Raw genomic sequence first — 16,119 nt, forward strand, 5'->3', positions numbered from 1 at the left:
CTGCCACCTGGCCTCTGATCCCAACCTTAACCAATTTAAGGGGTATTGGCCAAAGTCAAAATCCACAACAAAGCTCTAAGGTGCTGATGTGGAAAGATAAAGAAGGAAATACAGGAAATATACAACCCTATGTCATCTCGGGCCTTCCTATTAATCTCTGGGGCCAAGATCTGTTATCCCAATTGAGATTAATTATGTAATTATGTAAGCCCTAATAAAGTAATCATGGTTCAAATGATAAACTCTAGATTTTCCCCAGGGAAAGGATTAGGAAAAAGTAAAGATGGGATTACTCATCCTATTGAGGTTTATGGTAACAATGAAAGAAGAGACTTGGGGTATTTTTGATGGGGGCTACTGATTCAGCTGCATCCCTAGGGCATTGTGCGGATCCCATCACCTGGAAGGGGGACTAGCCCATCTGGGTGGATCAGTAGTCCCTAACTGAAAAATTACAAGCTGCTCAGTTGTTAGTGAAAAATCAATTTGAAAAAATTAAAAAAGAGGAATGGTATCCTACCAAGGGATCTTCCAGAAATTTTAAATTTTTTAACTTTGGATTCAAAGGAAAATCTGCTGCAGATAGATTCTGACATTCTGATACCAAAAGAAATTTTGCAACAGTCCTCTGGAGAGACCCATTAACTGGAACCTGGAATGGGCCAGATCCAGTGCTTATCTGGGGAAGAGGTTCTGTCTACATATATTCTCAAATGGCAGATGCAGCACTCTGGTTGCCAAAGAGACTGATTAAACAGATAGACAACAATAACAAATCTAGGAAGGAGTAAACCCCCTGAGAAGCATTTTTTTTTCTTTGCAGAAAACATGAAAGCCTTCAAACTGAAACAGATCAATGAGCAAACCTGATTTGGGAAGTTCTCAGTGCTGAAGGAGACATCACCACCCGCATCTCCAGGGTGGCTCTATTAGACTCTTGGTTCCCCAACTTATGATTTAGTGAAGAACATTGTTTAGACCCAGGAGAAACCCTACTACCACAATTATTATAGTTGGTTTTGGGGTTTGAGATTGACTGAACAGGGATGGAAATTTCCTTACTTGTTTTGTTAAGATCAAAGCTATGATCAGTTCTGTATTTCTATAGATTCTGCTATAACGCATTTGTAAAATTCATTATCCTCCATAGATACTTTTTACTCCTCTGACAAAGAGAGTTGTTTATTGCCCTTAAAAAGGAGCATTGCTTTTGCACCAACCATTTAGGCTTTGTTAAATCCCTTGTCTCTCGGGTTCATGCTGTTCAACAGACTGATGGCTTTTATACTACAAACAATAGACACTATTCAAATGAAACCCATACAGGTCCATTATTACAGGCTGGAAGTAGGGGACTCTAAAACCTCTGTCATTAAGACTGACGAGGATTAACCCCTAATTTACGCGCTAAGCCAGATAGTCAATGACGAGTAAGAGAACACCTCAAGACCCTTTCCCCTAACTGGGAGACTCACCATCCAAAGACAGGAGCTCAACCAATGGCTGTTGAGTATCCAAAGATGCGAAAGGGAGGCTGGGTCCTTTGTTCCAACCTAAGACAGACACGGTTTCCATACGTTTTCCCAGCCTTCCCTTTTGAAAAAAATTTAAAAAGGGGACCTGTTGGGAGCCGACTTTTAGCAGAAAGCGGCTATCAGCTTTGCAGCCATCTCCAGCCATATACCCTGACAAGAGACTTGTTTTTCAACAGCCCACAACAGCAGAGCACACTCTGATAAATATCTTGTTTATCCTACATATCTTGTTTTGCTGTTTAGTGCCCACAGCTTCAAGGCGCACATGGTATCCATGCTATCCACACCTGTAAGGTGCACGTGTATATCCAAGGCACATGGTATCCAGGCCTACAGGGCAAGGCACGTGGCAAAAGTGTATAAATACCCCAGATTTCCCTTTAATAAATAAGACTTGATCAGAACCTCTATCTTGTCTCCATTCTTGGAGTCTTTTCCCCTTTATCCCCACTCTCTCTCTTGCTAGACCCTGACCCGCAGACCCAAGCAGCAGCTCAGGCCAGGTCACTTCACCTCTATAACAAAGCATTACTGTAAAGCAACAATGACCCCATCAAGAGCCCGGAGATTCATAAGAACAGAGGCTATTTCTGTCACCACCTAGTTTCTACTTTCTAAAGATTTAAACAACTTTTATATCCTATTGAGAAACAATACTGTTTTCTGTTCCTCAATTAGTTTAGAGAACTGTTAATTTTTTTAAGTAGTGTCTATCCACAATTACAGAACTAATGAATTACAATTCTCACCAACTGTTTATTTCATTTCATAGTAAATTTTAAACTAAAGAAGAGAGAAAACTGGTTTAGACAATACTTCTAATACAAGTAGTCACCTGTTTAATGCTAAAACCTTTACAGTAATTCTAAATTCCTGAACTAACTAAAAAGAGATTTCCTTAGAAAAATGTTTAAGAGAATAAAAGTGGCCGGGCATTGGTGGCGAACGACTTTAATCCCAGCACTTGGGAAGTAGAGGCAGGCAGATTTCTGAGTTCGAGGCCAGCCTGGTCTACAGAGTGAGTTCCAGGACAGCCAGGGCTACACAGAGAACCCTGTCTCGAAAATCAAAAACAAAAAAAACCAAAAAAACAACAACAACAAAAAAAAAAAAAAAAAAAAAAAAAAAAAAAAAAAAAAAGGAAGAGAGAGAGAGAGAGAGAGAGAGAGAGAGAGAGAGAGACTGAGACTAAAAGTGGCGGCAATATGTTTGAGCTAAAATGTACACTTTATGAAGCAAGGAAGCCAGGCATGATGATGCATCCCAGCACTTGAGGGAAAGACAGGTAGATGTCTGTGAGTTCAGGGCCAGCCTGGTCTACATAGAGTTCTAGGACAGCCAGAGCTACATAGAGACCTTAAATAAGAAATCAAAAGGAAGTGAAAGTACAAGCTTAGGAACTGTACTTGGAGCAGTGTGCGCAGGTTCTCTTGGGAAGAGGAGGCAGGCAGACAGCCGAGGAGAATCTGATGACGCATCCCATGGAACAGAAAAGCTGAGCAGACCCTGCCTTTCGGTACGTAGGCTGCCCCTGACGAAGCAGTTTTTTACAACCAAAACATAACACTTGAGCAGCTGGAACTGCAGGAAATGAGGTACTCGGGCCAGGTGATGGTAGACCAACCTGAAAGCCTAGCAAGACGAGATAAGAACAAACAAAATAAAAACAGAAAAGAGAGCAATTTCAGTTTCACTAATTCATATATTTTCTTCTCAATATTTTCTTCTCAAGGTAAAAACTTTATTTGTTAGTGTTGAAAGCCACTATAGTAAGAAAATAATAACTATTCTCCAAAACAAGGCATTTCAGCTCTTTCTTACCACAACCCTTAGTAAGTATCTTGTTTTAGTTTAAAATTAGTTCTCATATACACATATACTGGACAAGATCTTTTTTTGGGGGGGTGGGGGGGGCACGGTTAACAGAGTGTCACTATTTATTGCCCAGGATGGCCTCAACTTACGATCCTCCTGTCTCAGACTCACAAGTACAGTGATTACAGGTATGCACCACTTTTAGCCACTTGTATACATATATTTGTCCAATGTATAACTTAACAGAAACAGAAGGGTTTTTGTTCAACTGGTTTTTGTTTCATTTTGTTTTCAAGACAGGGTTTCTTTGTGTAGCCCTAACTGTTCTGAACGCACTTTGTAAACCAGGCTGGCTGGAACCCAGAGTTCCTCCTATATCAGCTTGCTGAATGCTATGATTAAAGACATGCTCTACCACACTCCACACTCAACTAGAAGCAGAAGTGTTTTTTGTTTTTGTTTTTGTTTTTGGTTTTGGTTTTTCAAGACAGGGTTTCTCTGTGTAGTCCTGGCTGTCCTGGAATTCACTCTGTAACCCAGGCTAGCCTCAAACTCAGAAATCCACCTGCCTCTGCCTCCCAAGTGCTGGGATTAAAGGCGTGTGCCACCACCGCCCTGCAAAACATATTTCTTTATCACATATATCCCCTTCTGATATATGCTTCTTTTCTAAAAAAGATTTATTGGTTTATTTTATTTATATGAGTACACTGCCACTATCTTCAGACACAACAGAAAAAGACATCAGATCCCATTATAGATAGTTGTGAGCAACCATGAGGTTGCTGGTAACTGAACTGAGGACCTGTGAAAGAGCAGTCAATGCTCTTAACCTCAGAGCTATCCTTCCAGTCTCCTGATATAATCTTAATGTCTGTCAGTTTTTAAAAGACCAATGAGCAAGCCAGCGGTGGCCCAGCGGCTAAGGTAGCTGCCTGCAGAGGGTGAGCCCGTGCCCTTTGCTCTCTCTCTCCCCCCCCCCCCCGTTCAAATCCCACTTTCCCCGTGTGACTCTGCCCGAGTTTCATGGGGGGGGGGGGAGTTTTAAGCCGGGCAGTGGTGGCACAGGCCTTTAATCCCAGCACTTGGGAGGCAGAGGCAGGCGGATTTCTGAGTTCAAGGCCACCCTGGTCTACAGAGTACGTTCCAGGACAGCCAGAGCTACACAGAGAAACCCTGTCTGGTAAAAAAAAAAAAAAAAAAAAACCAATGATGATTGGGTACCACACTGAAACATATACTCTAAAGGAGGAGAGAGGCTTACAAGAAGAGGTGCTTCCCTCAGTCTTACTAAACAATACAAACTGTAACAGACTTAGCTCGTCTTAATTTCTTACCAAGAGAAGTGTCATTGGCTGAAAACACAGCACTGATTTTTAGTTCACTTTCTTGAGGTCCATATTCCTTAAAAACAGAGAGGAGAGAGGGAGAGAAATACAGTATGCGTGAATAAACTAGAAATTCAATTGAACATCTGATCCTGTCACATGCGTCTTTTATACATCCTAATCATAGCCTCCTTCACAAATACCTCAAAAATCAGAATTATTAGAACAGATACAATCTTTACAAAGACCATCGTTCAAAATTATAAAACATTTGCAGTTATATCTATTTTTCAGAAGTAATCTTAATAGATGAGAATATGTAGCCATTCAAACGCTGAACACTACTGCTCTGTGTATGTTTGTGTCTATGTGTTTGTGTGGTGCATGTGTGTGGGAGTGAACATGGCACATGCATGTAGATGACTGGGGTCAATGTCAACTATTTTACTCAGTCACGCTTCACCTTATTTACACCTTATGCTCAACTTTTTAAATTTGTTACCTAAATTTTTATTGTAAGTAATACAGAAGTTATTACAAATTTACAAACCATTGTCTGGTTTTACTTCAATCCAGTTGGCAAACAAGTGAATCCAACAAACAGTGACATCTAAACACTGATTTTTTAAAAATCCATGAATTAAAGTTACTCAACAATAAATACCTAAATTTACATTTTAGCACCCATTAAGACATCAAGTTTCCAAAGGAGCATTGATCTGTAACCCTCTAATTTCCTGACCAGATCCCTCTGCCACTGCAGCAGAATGACCACTGTAGCTCTCCATTTCCACAGGAGTCTGAATAAGATGCCTGTAGGAATCTCAGTCACCCCTTACCTGGCTTCTAGTGACTTCTAGCAATAGGGTATTTCATATATGGTGTGGTCTCTGGATGATATTTCAGCTTTTCAGGTGGATACAATCTCAGATTGATGTACTTGCATGAGTACCTTCACACTACTTAATATAAGTAAGTATCACTCTCTTATCACAACAGAGTGGTACATGAGATTAAACATGAGTGGCATAAAGTTTAGATCTTAATTAATGGCTAGCTTTTCCCTCTGAGACAGTCTTCTGTACCTAGGCTGATCTTCAACTTCTGATCCTTCAGGCTCCACCCAGTATTACAAGCTTGAGCTACCACACCTGGTTTATGCAATGCTGGACCAAACCCAAGATTTTGTTCATTTTAGGTAAACATAGTCTACCAACTGAGCTAAGGTCTTAGGCTCTAAAATAGTCAATAGATTTACAATCTGTCACATCTATTAATAATCAATGAGATACAAAAATTTCAATGCAATCTGCTTATTATATATAAAATCATCACAATGGAGGCTAGAGAAATGGCTCGTCACTTAAGAATGCTTCCTTCTCTCCCAGAGGGCCAAAACTAGGTTCCCTGTACCAGCACTGAGCAGCTTCTAACTGCCTGTAACTCCAGGTCCAGGGCACCCACACACATAAAAATTTTAAGTATTATTATAAGCTAAATCAGTTTTATCCTTAGTATATTTATTTTAAATGTTAGAAAATGAAGCTGGCTGTGTTGGTTTAGCCTATTAAACTCAATACTTGGGGAGACTAAGAAAAAGGATATAAGTTGTTGGCCAGTCTGGCATATATAGTGAATTCCAAGCCAAGGTATATTGTACAGGGTGAGACTCTGTCTCAAAAACCAAACAAACAAAAGAAAAAACAAAAACAAAAAAAAACATAGAATATATAAGCCTTAAACAACAAAAAATTGTTAATATGAAGCTACCTTTATGCTGAGGTCAATTATCTCATGGTTTTTTTCTTGCTGAATGACCTGACATATTTCAAAACAAAAAGTTGTTTTGAGGGGTGGGAGTGGGGTCAGACTTGGGATGTAGCTCAACTGATAGAGTGCCTTGGGTTCCATTCCTAGCATCACACGATGTAGGTGTGACAATAATCTCAGCTGGCAGGAGGCAGGAGGCAGGAGGGTGAGGTCACTCTTAGCTAGTTTCAGGCTAATACTTACTTCTGACACATGCAGAGGAGTGGAAGCACCACAGTCACTTTCTCCATGTACCAGAGGAATGCTTAAGATTTAAAAATTATAAAACTATGCTGTCTTACCAGCCTGTAATACTATCTAATGCTCTAGATACAGCTCCCTGGAGTTTTGTTTTGTTCAAGGGGCGAGGGCTGGGGGTAGTGGTGAGGTTCATTTGGTTGGCTGGGTTTTGTTTTGTTTTGTAGAGACAGGGTCTCACTAGCCTTGGTTGGCCTGGAGCTCCCTGTGTAGACCAGGCTGGTGTCCACTCCTAGAGACCCACCTGCCTTTGTCTGGGTTAAAGGTGTGCACTCTCACACCTTATTTCCCGAGTTTTAAACTTTCATTGCTTGCAGTTCCTATGTTTCTTGTTCACTGGTTTCAATTCACCAAGTGAAAATGAGCAACCATCTTTATTCTCCCTTCTCCTCTATCTATAAACCACTTAACAAACTGTTATCTCACCTTACAGGAAAAGGCACCTATGACTAAATGCTCAGACTCCTGTCCCTCCTCCTCCTCACTCCACCCAGTCCCCTCTTACCTTCCACTTCTCTCCAGGTTCCTTCCTCTCTACTCATATATTAGTGAAGATTATTAAAACTTATTACTATTCTCCATTTTCCCTCCTGTCAAACTTTACAAGAATTTCATTCTTGGGCTGGTGCTCAGAGGAAAATGGCTCTTGCTGTGCAATGACCTGAGCCATCTGCTGATCCCATGACAGGAAGAATCAAGCCAGGAAAGCTGCCCTCTTACTTCCACACACCTGCCATGGCACATATAAGCCCACGCTCACACAAATCACATATATACACAGAATGTTAAAAACAAGTACTTTATTCTTTCTCTATGGTCTCACTTTGAATTCAATGCAATTGGGCTACTAGTTAAAACAATTCTAAAACAGCCAATCATTTCCCAGTTGTTAATCTAATGGCTGCTTTTAAGTGCCTTTACTACATGGTCTTCAGGCACACCTAACACAGCCAATAATGTCAACATCCTTGATTTCCTCCTTTCCTCACTCTCGTTTTTCAGATCTACTTATTGTATTTGTATGTGTATTCTGCCTGCAAGTGTGTCTGTACACCATATGTGCCTGGCACCCACAGCAGTCAGAAAAGTGTGTCAGATCTTCTGGAACTGAACTTACAGTTTTGGACAGCCATGTGGATGCTGGGAATCAAACCCAGGTCCTCTGTAAGAACAGTCCTCTTAACTGCTCTGCCATCTTTCTAGCCCTCATCACTACTTTGTTTTTTTTAATTTGTTCTTGCGCCAGAGATGTAAACCATTGTAGATGACCTGAGTTCTGTTCCCAATACCCATCAGGCAGTTCACAACTGCATGTAACTCCAGATTCTAGGGAATCTGCACTTTTGGTTTCCTCAGACACCTATACTCATATGTATGGGGAAAGCCCATTAATTAAGGTCGAAGTCTACCATGACCAGATAGCTCATCTGAGCTTGGTGCAAAATAGAGGACTCCCTTTAGCAGCAGGCTTCCTCTTTTCTGACCTTGTCTGGGGATCCCAACTCCCCACACCCTCTACCTGAGGAAAGTTGAATATTCTTTGGCAAGCATACAAACTTCCTCTTTTCCCCCAATAAGTACTTGCCCAGCAAGTACCTGGGATTCCTAGAATGCCTCTCCATACAAATGAGGCATTCACACAACTTTAAACTCTAGCCAATGATTCTCATTTACCTGAAAATTCCTTCCCACTCTCCAAGGTCCATATATATCCTGGGTTCACCCTGAATAAAGATATTTGCACAAGCTAAGATCATCTAAGAGAGATGTTTCATTGAAGACCATCAAAGGCCTTTGTCTAAAAGAGTAACACTAAAATCCTCAGAGAAAGTCCCCTCTCTCTTCCCCCCTCTCACACACTGCACTCACTCCCAGCTGGACCTCCAGTAGAACCCCACCCATTCCCAAACTCTTCTTCATCCTTCCAGCCTGGATGTGCAGAGGCGTCTGGACACCCTGAGAGGGAGGAAGCAGAGGACTGGGAACCACAGCTGGCCCCCCACCATACCACACATATGGGCATACCTACATATAGGCACACACATTAAAAACACAAATAAACCTTTTTATACAGAAATAAAGAAAAATATTTTAAAGTATTTAAAAGAAATTTATTGGGTCTAAAGAGATGGATAAATGCTTAACAGCACTTGCTGATTTTCCAGAAGATCCAGAGTTCAAGTCCCAGCATCCACACAGGCAGCTCACAGACATTTCTAACTCCAGTTCCAGGCCCCAGGCCTTCTTCTGGCTTCTGTAGCATGTATGCATGTGGTGCATTTACACATATACAGGCAAAATATCCATACATGTAATTTTTTTGTGACAATTTCATACTTTTCCCACCCTGCCAATTCCTCCTTGCTGGGGCAAAACAGCTGACAGAGTTAAGAGAAAAGATACTTATATTGGTTCACAAGGATACAGTGTTCTTCATGGTAGAGAGGAATGCCAACTGAGATTCCAACAGTAGCATCTGTATTGGAGATCAGGAAGTACAGCAAGCTATATAATCCAAGACCTAGCCATAAGCAACCTATTTCTTCATCTAGGCCACACCTCCTAAAGGTTCCAAAACCTCCACACAGAGCACCACCATCTGGGAATCAGTGTTCAAGCTATGACCTTTGTGGGTTGGGGCTCTGAAGGGAACATGCCTCACAAAGATTCATGCAGTTGGTGATTCTGTTTAGCAAGGTTACGGAATCTTTAGGAGGTAGAGCCTTGCTGGAAAAAGTGTATCACCAAGAAATGGCTTTTAGATTTTATTCCCAATTGCATTATCAATGAACATGTTTACATAGAAAGGTAAACATTTAATGGAATTCTACCCCAACACAAAGAACTACAGGTAACTGATGACTGCTGGAAGACAGATTGGCCTCTTCCAGGAATATGAGCCTTTACTAAAGGCTGTCCAGTGCAGAGTGCAGAGTGCTCAGCCTTGAAACTACATACATGAGAAGTCAGGTTGTATTTACATATCTGTGTGTGCACATACACACACATACACACACACACACAAACACACACTCTCTACAATAAAGAAAAAAGGGTTCATCAACTTGGAGAGGGACACAGGAGGGTCTGGAAGGAGGGTGCCTGGAGGGAACTGAAAAAAAGAAAAGGAGAGGAGAAAGTGATTTAATTCTATTTCAATTAAAATATTTGGGGGAGGGGGGCTGAGCAGTGGTGGCACACATTTTTAATCCTAGCACTTAGAGGAGGCAGAGGACAGTAGATCTCTGGGTTCAAGGACAGCTTGGTTTACAGAATAAGTTACAGGACAGCCAGGGCTACACAGAGAAACCCTGTCTCAAAAAACAAAACAAAAAAAATATTTTTTCCAGTTTTTGTTGTAAATTGTAAATACATTTTTCATACAATATATTCTAATCACAGTTTCCCTCCCCTAACTCCTCAAAGGTCCTTTCCTACCTGTCCACCCACACAAATCTACACCCTTTTTCTCTCATTAGAAAATGAACAGGTAACAACAAAAAGCACAAGGAACACAAACACAGAGACACACATTCACACAGTAACACAAAATCAGAAAACATACACACAAAAGATCTATTAAAAAAAAAAAAAGTCCAGAAAAAGTATTACAAGCTGAAAGCCCTCTAAGTATACCATTGAGTTCATTTTGTATCAGCCATCTACTACTAGGCATGGAGCCTGCCCTTAAGTGTGCTTCATAAACTCAGTTAGACTCTGCTGGAGAAGACTAATTTTCCTTGGTCTTAGCTTCTGGGACAGGGATGTGCTGGAACCCCATCTGACTTAGACCTGCGCAGGCGCTGGGCACGCCACCAGTCTCAGTGAGTTCATATGTGCATCATCTGCCCTGCTATGTCTAGAAGGCCTTCTTTCCTTGGTGACTTTCATTCCCACCGAATCTTACAATCTTCCTGCCTTTTCTTCTGCAAAGTTCCCCAAGCATTGAGGAGAGGGATTTGATGGACCCCTTTCATTTATGAATGAGTGTTACAAGGTCTCTCATTCTCTGAACATAGTCTGAACACTGTCCAGTTTTGGGTCTCTGTATCTGTTCCCATTTACTGCAGGAGGAAGCTTCTCTGATGACAGCTGAGAAGACACTGACCTCTGAGTATAGCAGTGACCTTAGGAGTCATTCTATTGCTACATTCCTTTAGCAGTCCAACAGTATTGTTTTCCCCCCCTAGGTCCATGACCTATCTAGTTTCAGGTTCTCTGCCACCCAAGCACTGTCAGAGAATATGGGTCTATCTCTTGGAGTGGACCTTAAATCCAGATAGTAGTTGGTTACTGACACAACTTCCTGTGCCACTGTTGCACCAGTGTGTCATGCAGGCAGGTCACCACTCTAGATTGCAGAGGTTTTAAAAAAGAGAAAGAAATCTGACCTCCAATTTAACAGTCTTGAGAAGCAGTGGACTCCTCAAAGGTGATTAGGCTATTAAAACAGACTGGTTTCTTTCTTACAGTATGGGACTGCTTACTGAAAGTGGGACCATCCCCTCTGGTTTGTTTTTTCTATATACATTTACTTGCCCTTCCATTTTTCCACCAGGAGATAACACAACACCATACACTCACCAGGAAGCTATCGGTAACAAGTTCAGTATTGTTAAGAACAAGTTTGTGGGAGGAATATGGAAGTTTAGAACTCTGAGCTACCAAAACCCTTGAATACTCGAAGCAGAGCTTTAATGTGCCATTATGGTAGGAGCCTGGGTGAGAAGAATAGGAAAATACATGTGGATAGTGGTAGCCTGACACATGAGGTTTCAAAGGAAAACAAGGACTCTCAGAAACTAAGATGGGCTCATGCATGGGATAGTTCGGCCAATAATCTGTTTTTATTCTACCCGAGAACCTGAATGAAGTTGAATTTAAAGGAAACAAACTAATGGCTCACATGGGAAATTCCTAGATAGAAGAGCTTCTAGGATGCTGCTGAGACAGCAGCTGTAACTATGGCGGTGTGAATGAGATGGCAGCGATAGGCTCCTGAAGTTGCATGCTTATTTTCTAACTGATGAACTAACAGAGAATTAGGAGGTGTGGCCTTGTTGAAGGAGGTGTGTTCCTGGAGTGGGCTTTGAGGTTTCCTGTCTCTGTCTGTCTCTGTCTACCTACTGACTGAGGATCAGGATATAAAACTCTAGGCTACTTATCCAGCACCATGCCTAATCTTCCAGATGACCTAGGTTCAGCTCCAGGACCCAGTCAATCAGTTCACAAACATCTAAAACTCCAGCCAGGGATCTGATGCCCTCTTCTTGTCTCTAGAACACTCAAACTCATGTGGCACACACATAAACACACACACACACACACACATACAGATTAAAAACAGTATTAAAATTAAAAAATAAAACATAAAATAATTTTAAAATTTAATTAATAAAAGAAAAATCTGGGGACGGGGCTAGAGATATGCCTCAGTAGTTAAGAGCACTGGCTCCTCTTTCAAAGGCCATGGGTTCAATTCCTAGCACCAGCATGGCAGCTCCCAACTGTCTGTAACTCCAGTTCCACGGGATCTGACACCCACACACACACATAAGCAGGCAGAGCACCAATGTACATAAAATAAAAGTAAATAAGTAACTTTTTAAATAGAATACAATGGCACCAGTACTCGGTGTTTGAAGGACCACATGAGTGAAGGATAGGTGCAGGACATTTCACACGAAAAATAATCAAATGGGGAAATGGAAGATAGACTCAAAATAAATTTAAAAAGCAGAATCCACAAAACTTGGCAAAACTTGGTTATAGGGGATAAGGCAAGAGGAACAATTTTCCAGTTAAAGGGAAGGTAAGCACGAAAGGGGATGTCAGTCGACTGGAGACCTCCACCACTCACTCACTGCACACACTGCAAACACCACCTTCGAACTTTCTCAGCTCACTGCCAGGGCAGAGACAGCATGGAATTCATGAGCAAGACAAAACCTAACTGGCATTTCTGTTCTGGAATAATCCTGCTGTGAGATGGAATGAGACATTAAATCTTAACTTTCAGTATGCTTAAATACTATTGCTTTGTTTCTACGATAAACTCAGTAACTAAAGATCATAAAACAAAGAACTGCTAAAGAAGGTTAAAGAAAAAAATTATTGCCAAAATAACTGACTCTCTGCTCCATAGATTATTTTTGTTTCTGATCTCTACCTTTACCAAATAGCCAGAATGATCTTTCCAAATTGTATTTGAAAATTTGTTTCATATTACTATCCCTGCAATGAAAACTTGGCATGGAGGACCATGCCAGTAATTTCAGTGCTTGAGAAGCAAAGGAAAGGGGATCAGAAGTTAAAGGTCACCCACAGCTACATAGTAAATCTGAGGATAGCCTGGGTTACATGAGACTGTCTCAAAAACAAAAACAAACTAACCCCATATTTGTCTCTCCATTGCTCTTAAAATCAAAATCAAAATTCATAAGGTTCTGATCTGTTTAATCATCTTGACTCAAGTTGCATATGGAGGGCAGGTTTTCTGAATTCTTACCGTCTAGGTTTGAACCCTACCTAATGTTTACTAACTGATCCATACACATGCTTGGCTTTTTGAGCTCTGACATGCTCATGTGTAAAATAAGAATAGTATCATAGATGTGCGTGTGATAGTGGCACACTCTTAGGAATACAATGATATTAATAATCACATAAATGCCACATTCTATTATATGATGCACATTACACCATCTATTAGTGTTGCTAATTATCATTACCATTACCATACTTACTATACTTAAAATAAATATAAAGATATATTTATTTTATTTGTATGAGTACACTGTAGCTGTCTTCAGACACATCAGAAGAGGGCATCGGATCCCATTACAGATGGTTGTGAACCACCATGTGGTTGCTGGGAATTGAACTCAGGACCTCAGGAAGAGCAGCCAGTGCTCTTAACTGCTGAGCCATCTCTCCAGCTTCTATATTTGTTTATTTAACAAAAACAAATATCACACTTACCATGACCTTTTCTCACCCAAAGAACCTAATTAACACACCGTCTAAGCCCTTTTAATCTTGCTTTAAGAGAAAACCATGCAACAGGATCATTTAGAAGGAAAGGAATTTTCTCACAGCTCTGGAAGCTGTGAATTCCAAAACACAGGGGCTGCATTTAGTCAAGTCTTCTAGTCACAATACAGTGTGGCCAAGGGTAGGAGAGTGTCCAAGGAAGAGCAAGAGAGCAAGCAAAATGCCCAACTGGCTTTTAAAATAAAGCCACTCCTGGTAATGGCAGAACCTGTACTTAGGATCGGTAGCTCTCAGCAATGGCACTGCAGCAGGAGAAAGTCTCCAGTGAGTAAAGTTTGAAGGGTCCATTCATTCCGGACTAGCATGAGAACTGCACACTCACAGTGCCGAGAATGCACTCCACTACTTAACCAAATATCCCCGGCCTCCACAGGACTCATCTCATGGACAAAAAAAAACTATCAGTTGGGTTGTATCAACTTATAAACTAGAAACTATCGAGTGCCATTCACTTCCAATTCTCCAGACTAATAATAATAATAATTTTTAGTATTTTGAAAGTCAAAAGAGGGGGCTGGAGAGATGGCTCAGTGGTTAAGAGCACTAACTGCTCTTCCAGAGGTCCTGAGTTCAATTCCCAGCAACCACATAGTGGCTTACAACCATCTGTAATGGGAATCCAATGCTCTCTTCTGGTGTGTCTGAAGACAGCTACAGTGTACTCATTATATATATAAAATAAATAACATTAAAAAAAAAAAAAGAAGAAAGTCAAAAGAAAATGCTTACATGAGCATCATCAGGTTCTTCTTTAATTCTGTCCAGAAGCCCTTGTTGTGCCATTGCTTTGTCACATCCACCATCCAAAGGTTCTTTCATTCTAATTGTTTATGCCGAGTTCTTCTCCCTTCTAAAACTAAGATGACTCCTAAAACATAATATAAAGGATTGGTACTTGGGTTTTATTTTCCTTCATACTAACATGTTAATAGCTTTAGGGTCGAGCATTTGAGCAACACCCTTCTGGGACTAGGGCTGTTCTTTTTGCTCCTGGATTAGCTACCTTCCAATGAGAAAAGTCTTAGACAAGCACTATGGTCTTTACTATATTGAAGGTTGTTGAGATACAGACTGCCTGAACGAGCCACGGAAGAAAGCTATCAAGTGGACAACTGGACTCAGTACTTAATTTCTGATTGTGTGGGCACTGACTTGAGACTCATGTCCACTGTGATTTCTCCAAGTGAGGCAATTGCCTCACCTTTGCCTCTAACTCGGACTGCACTGGCATCAAGAGCCAATTTCTCAGCCTAAAGCCACTTCAGAGCCCCAGACATCATCACAGCAGGAACGCTAGGTTCCCGTTTGCAGGTGGACCAACTGGACATTCTGGAGGCGACTCCCCTAACGTCTTCCTATAAACCAGTGATTCTCAACCTTCCTAAACTCGATTCATATTGTGATGACCCTCAACTATAACATTTTTTCGTGGCTACTTCATAACTGTAATGTAAATCTCTGATAGGCGACCCTGTGAGGGGTCGCGACCCACAGGTTGAAAATAGCTGCCATAAACACCTGTCTGGGCTCTCTTCAGATTCCCAAACTGTACAAATGTAAGACAAGCTAAAAAGGAAACCCTCGCAAAAGCCTTTCATCAATTCCAGCCAGCCACAGAAACAACAGGTTTTAAAAAACCCTGTTGCGAAGCTGGGTCCAGAACTTTCCGCCACTTGCCACAGTTATAACAATCTACAGGCGCGTATCCCTCCTTTGAATGTCGCAAGCTCGTTCCCGTTCGTAACCAGAATTCCCCAGCCTGTCCCCAAGGGCCAGCGGAAGAACTCAGTCTCCAACGGAGCGCGCAAGCCAACAACCGCAGCGAGCCTGAGGATGCTATGGCACCACCGCTGCGCAGCCCGCCGCGCGTCACGTGATGACCTTCCACTCCGCCCCCGCCAGAAGATGACGGGCACTGTCACGTGAGGTTACCCAGAGGGGCCTGCGGCGTCTGGTCACGTGAGGGTCACGCCCCCATTTGGACACGTGGTGCGTTGCCCCTCCCACAAGCCCACAGGCCTGAGCGGCTTTCTATAACCCCGTAGGATACCCACCTCCAAAGAGACTCCAGTCGGAGAATGCACAATAGCATTCAAGGTCTCCCGTGGGGACGATGACAAATTCCTTTAACTGGAATCACTTGAGCAACTGCAACACAACGCCTTGCCAACTGCGAGTGCGCACTCCTATTTATGCGCTAGACCTAAAGTAATTGGATGTTCCCAGCCTTCATTCCCGCCCTCTATTCCCATCATGCCCTAGACCTGGCCGTCCCAGCATGCTCACTTCCGGTATTATTGATTTCTTAAAGAGACAGAGAT

At 41.8% G+C, this 16,119-nt stretch overlaps 1 protein-coding gene across 1 annotated transcript in view; it reads right to left on the reverse strand.

Moving 5' to 3' along the window:
* Positions 1-15,689, reverse strand: part of Zmym6 (zinc finger MYM-type containing 6) — a 48,707-nt gene extending 33,018 nt beyond the window's left edge. The window contains exons 1-3 of the mRNA XM_076934181.1: positions 14,528-15,689; positions 4,688-4,754; positions 2,942-3,167 (exon numbers count right to left, since the gene is read on the reverse strand). Of these exons, the coding sequence (XP_076790296.1) occupies positions 2,942-3,167; positions 4,688-4,754; positions 14,528-14,617 (383 nt within the window). The 5' untranslated portion in view covers positions 14,618-15,689. The remainder of the gene's footprint in view (positions 1-2,941; positions 3,168-4,687; positions 4,755-14,527) is intronic.
* Between the last annotated feature and the right edge of the window lie 430 nt (positions 15,690-16,119).

Source organism: Arvicanthis niloticus, chromosome 5, assembly GCF_011762505.2.
Source record: "Arvicanthis niloticus isolate mArvNil1 chromosome 5, mArvNil1.pat.X, whole genome shotgun sequence".
In the NCBI taxonomy this organism is placed as follows: Eukaryota; Metazoa; Chordata; class Mammalia; order Rodentia; family Muridae; genus Arvicanthis; species Arvicanthis niloticus.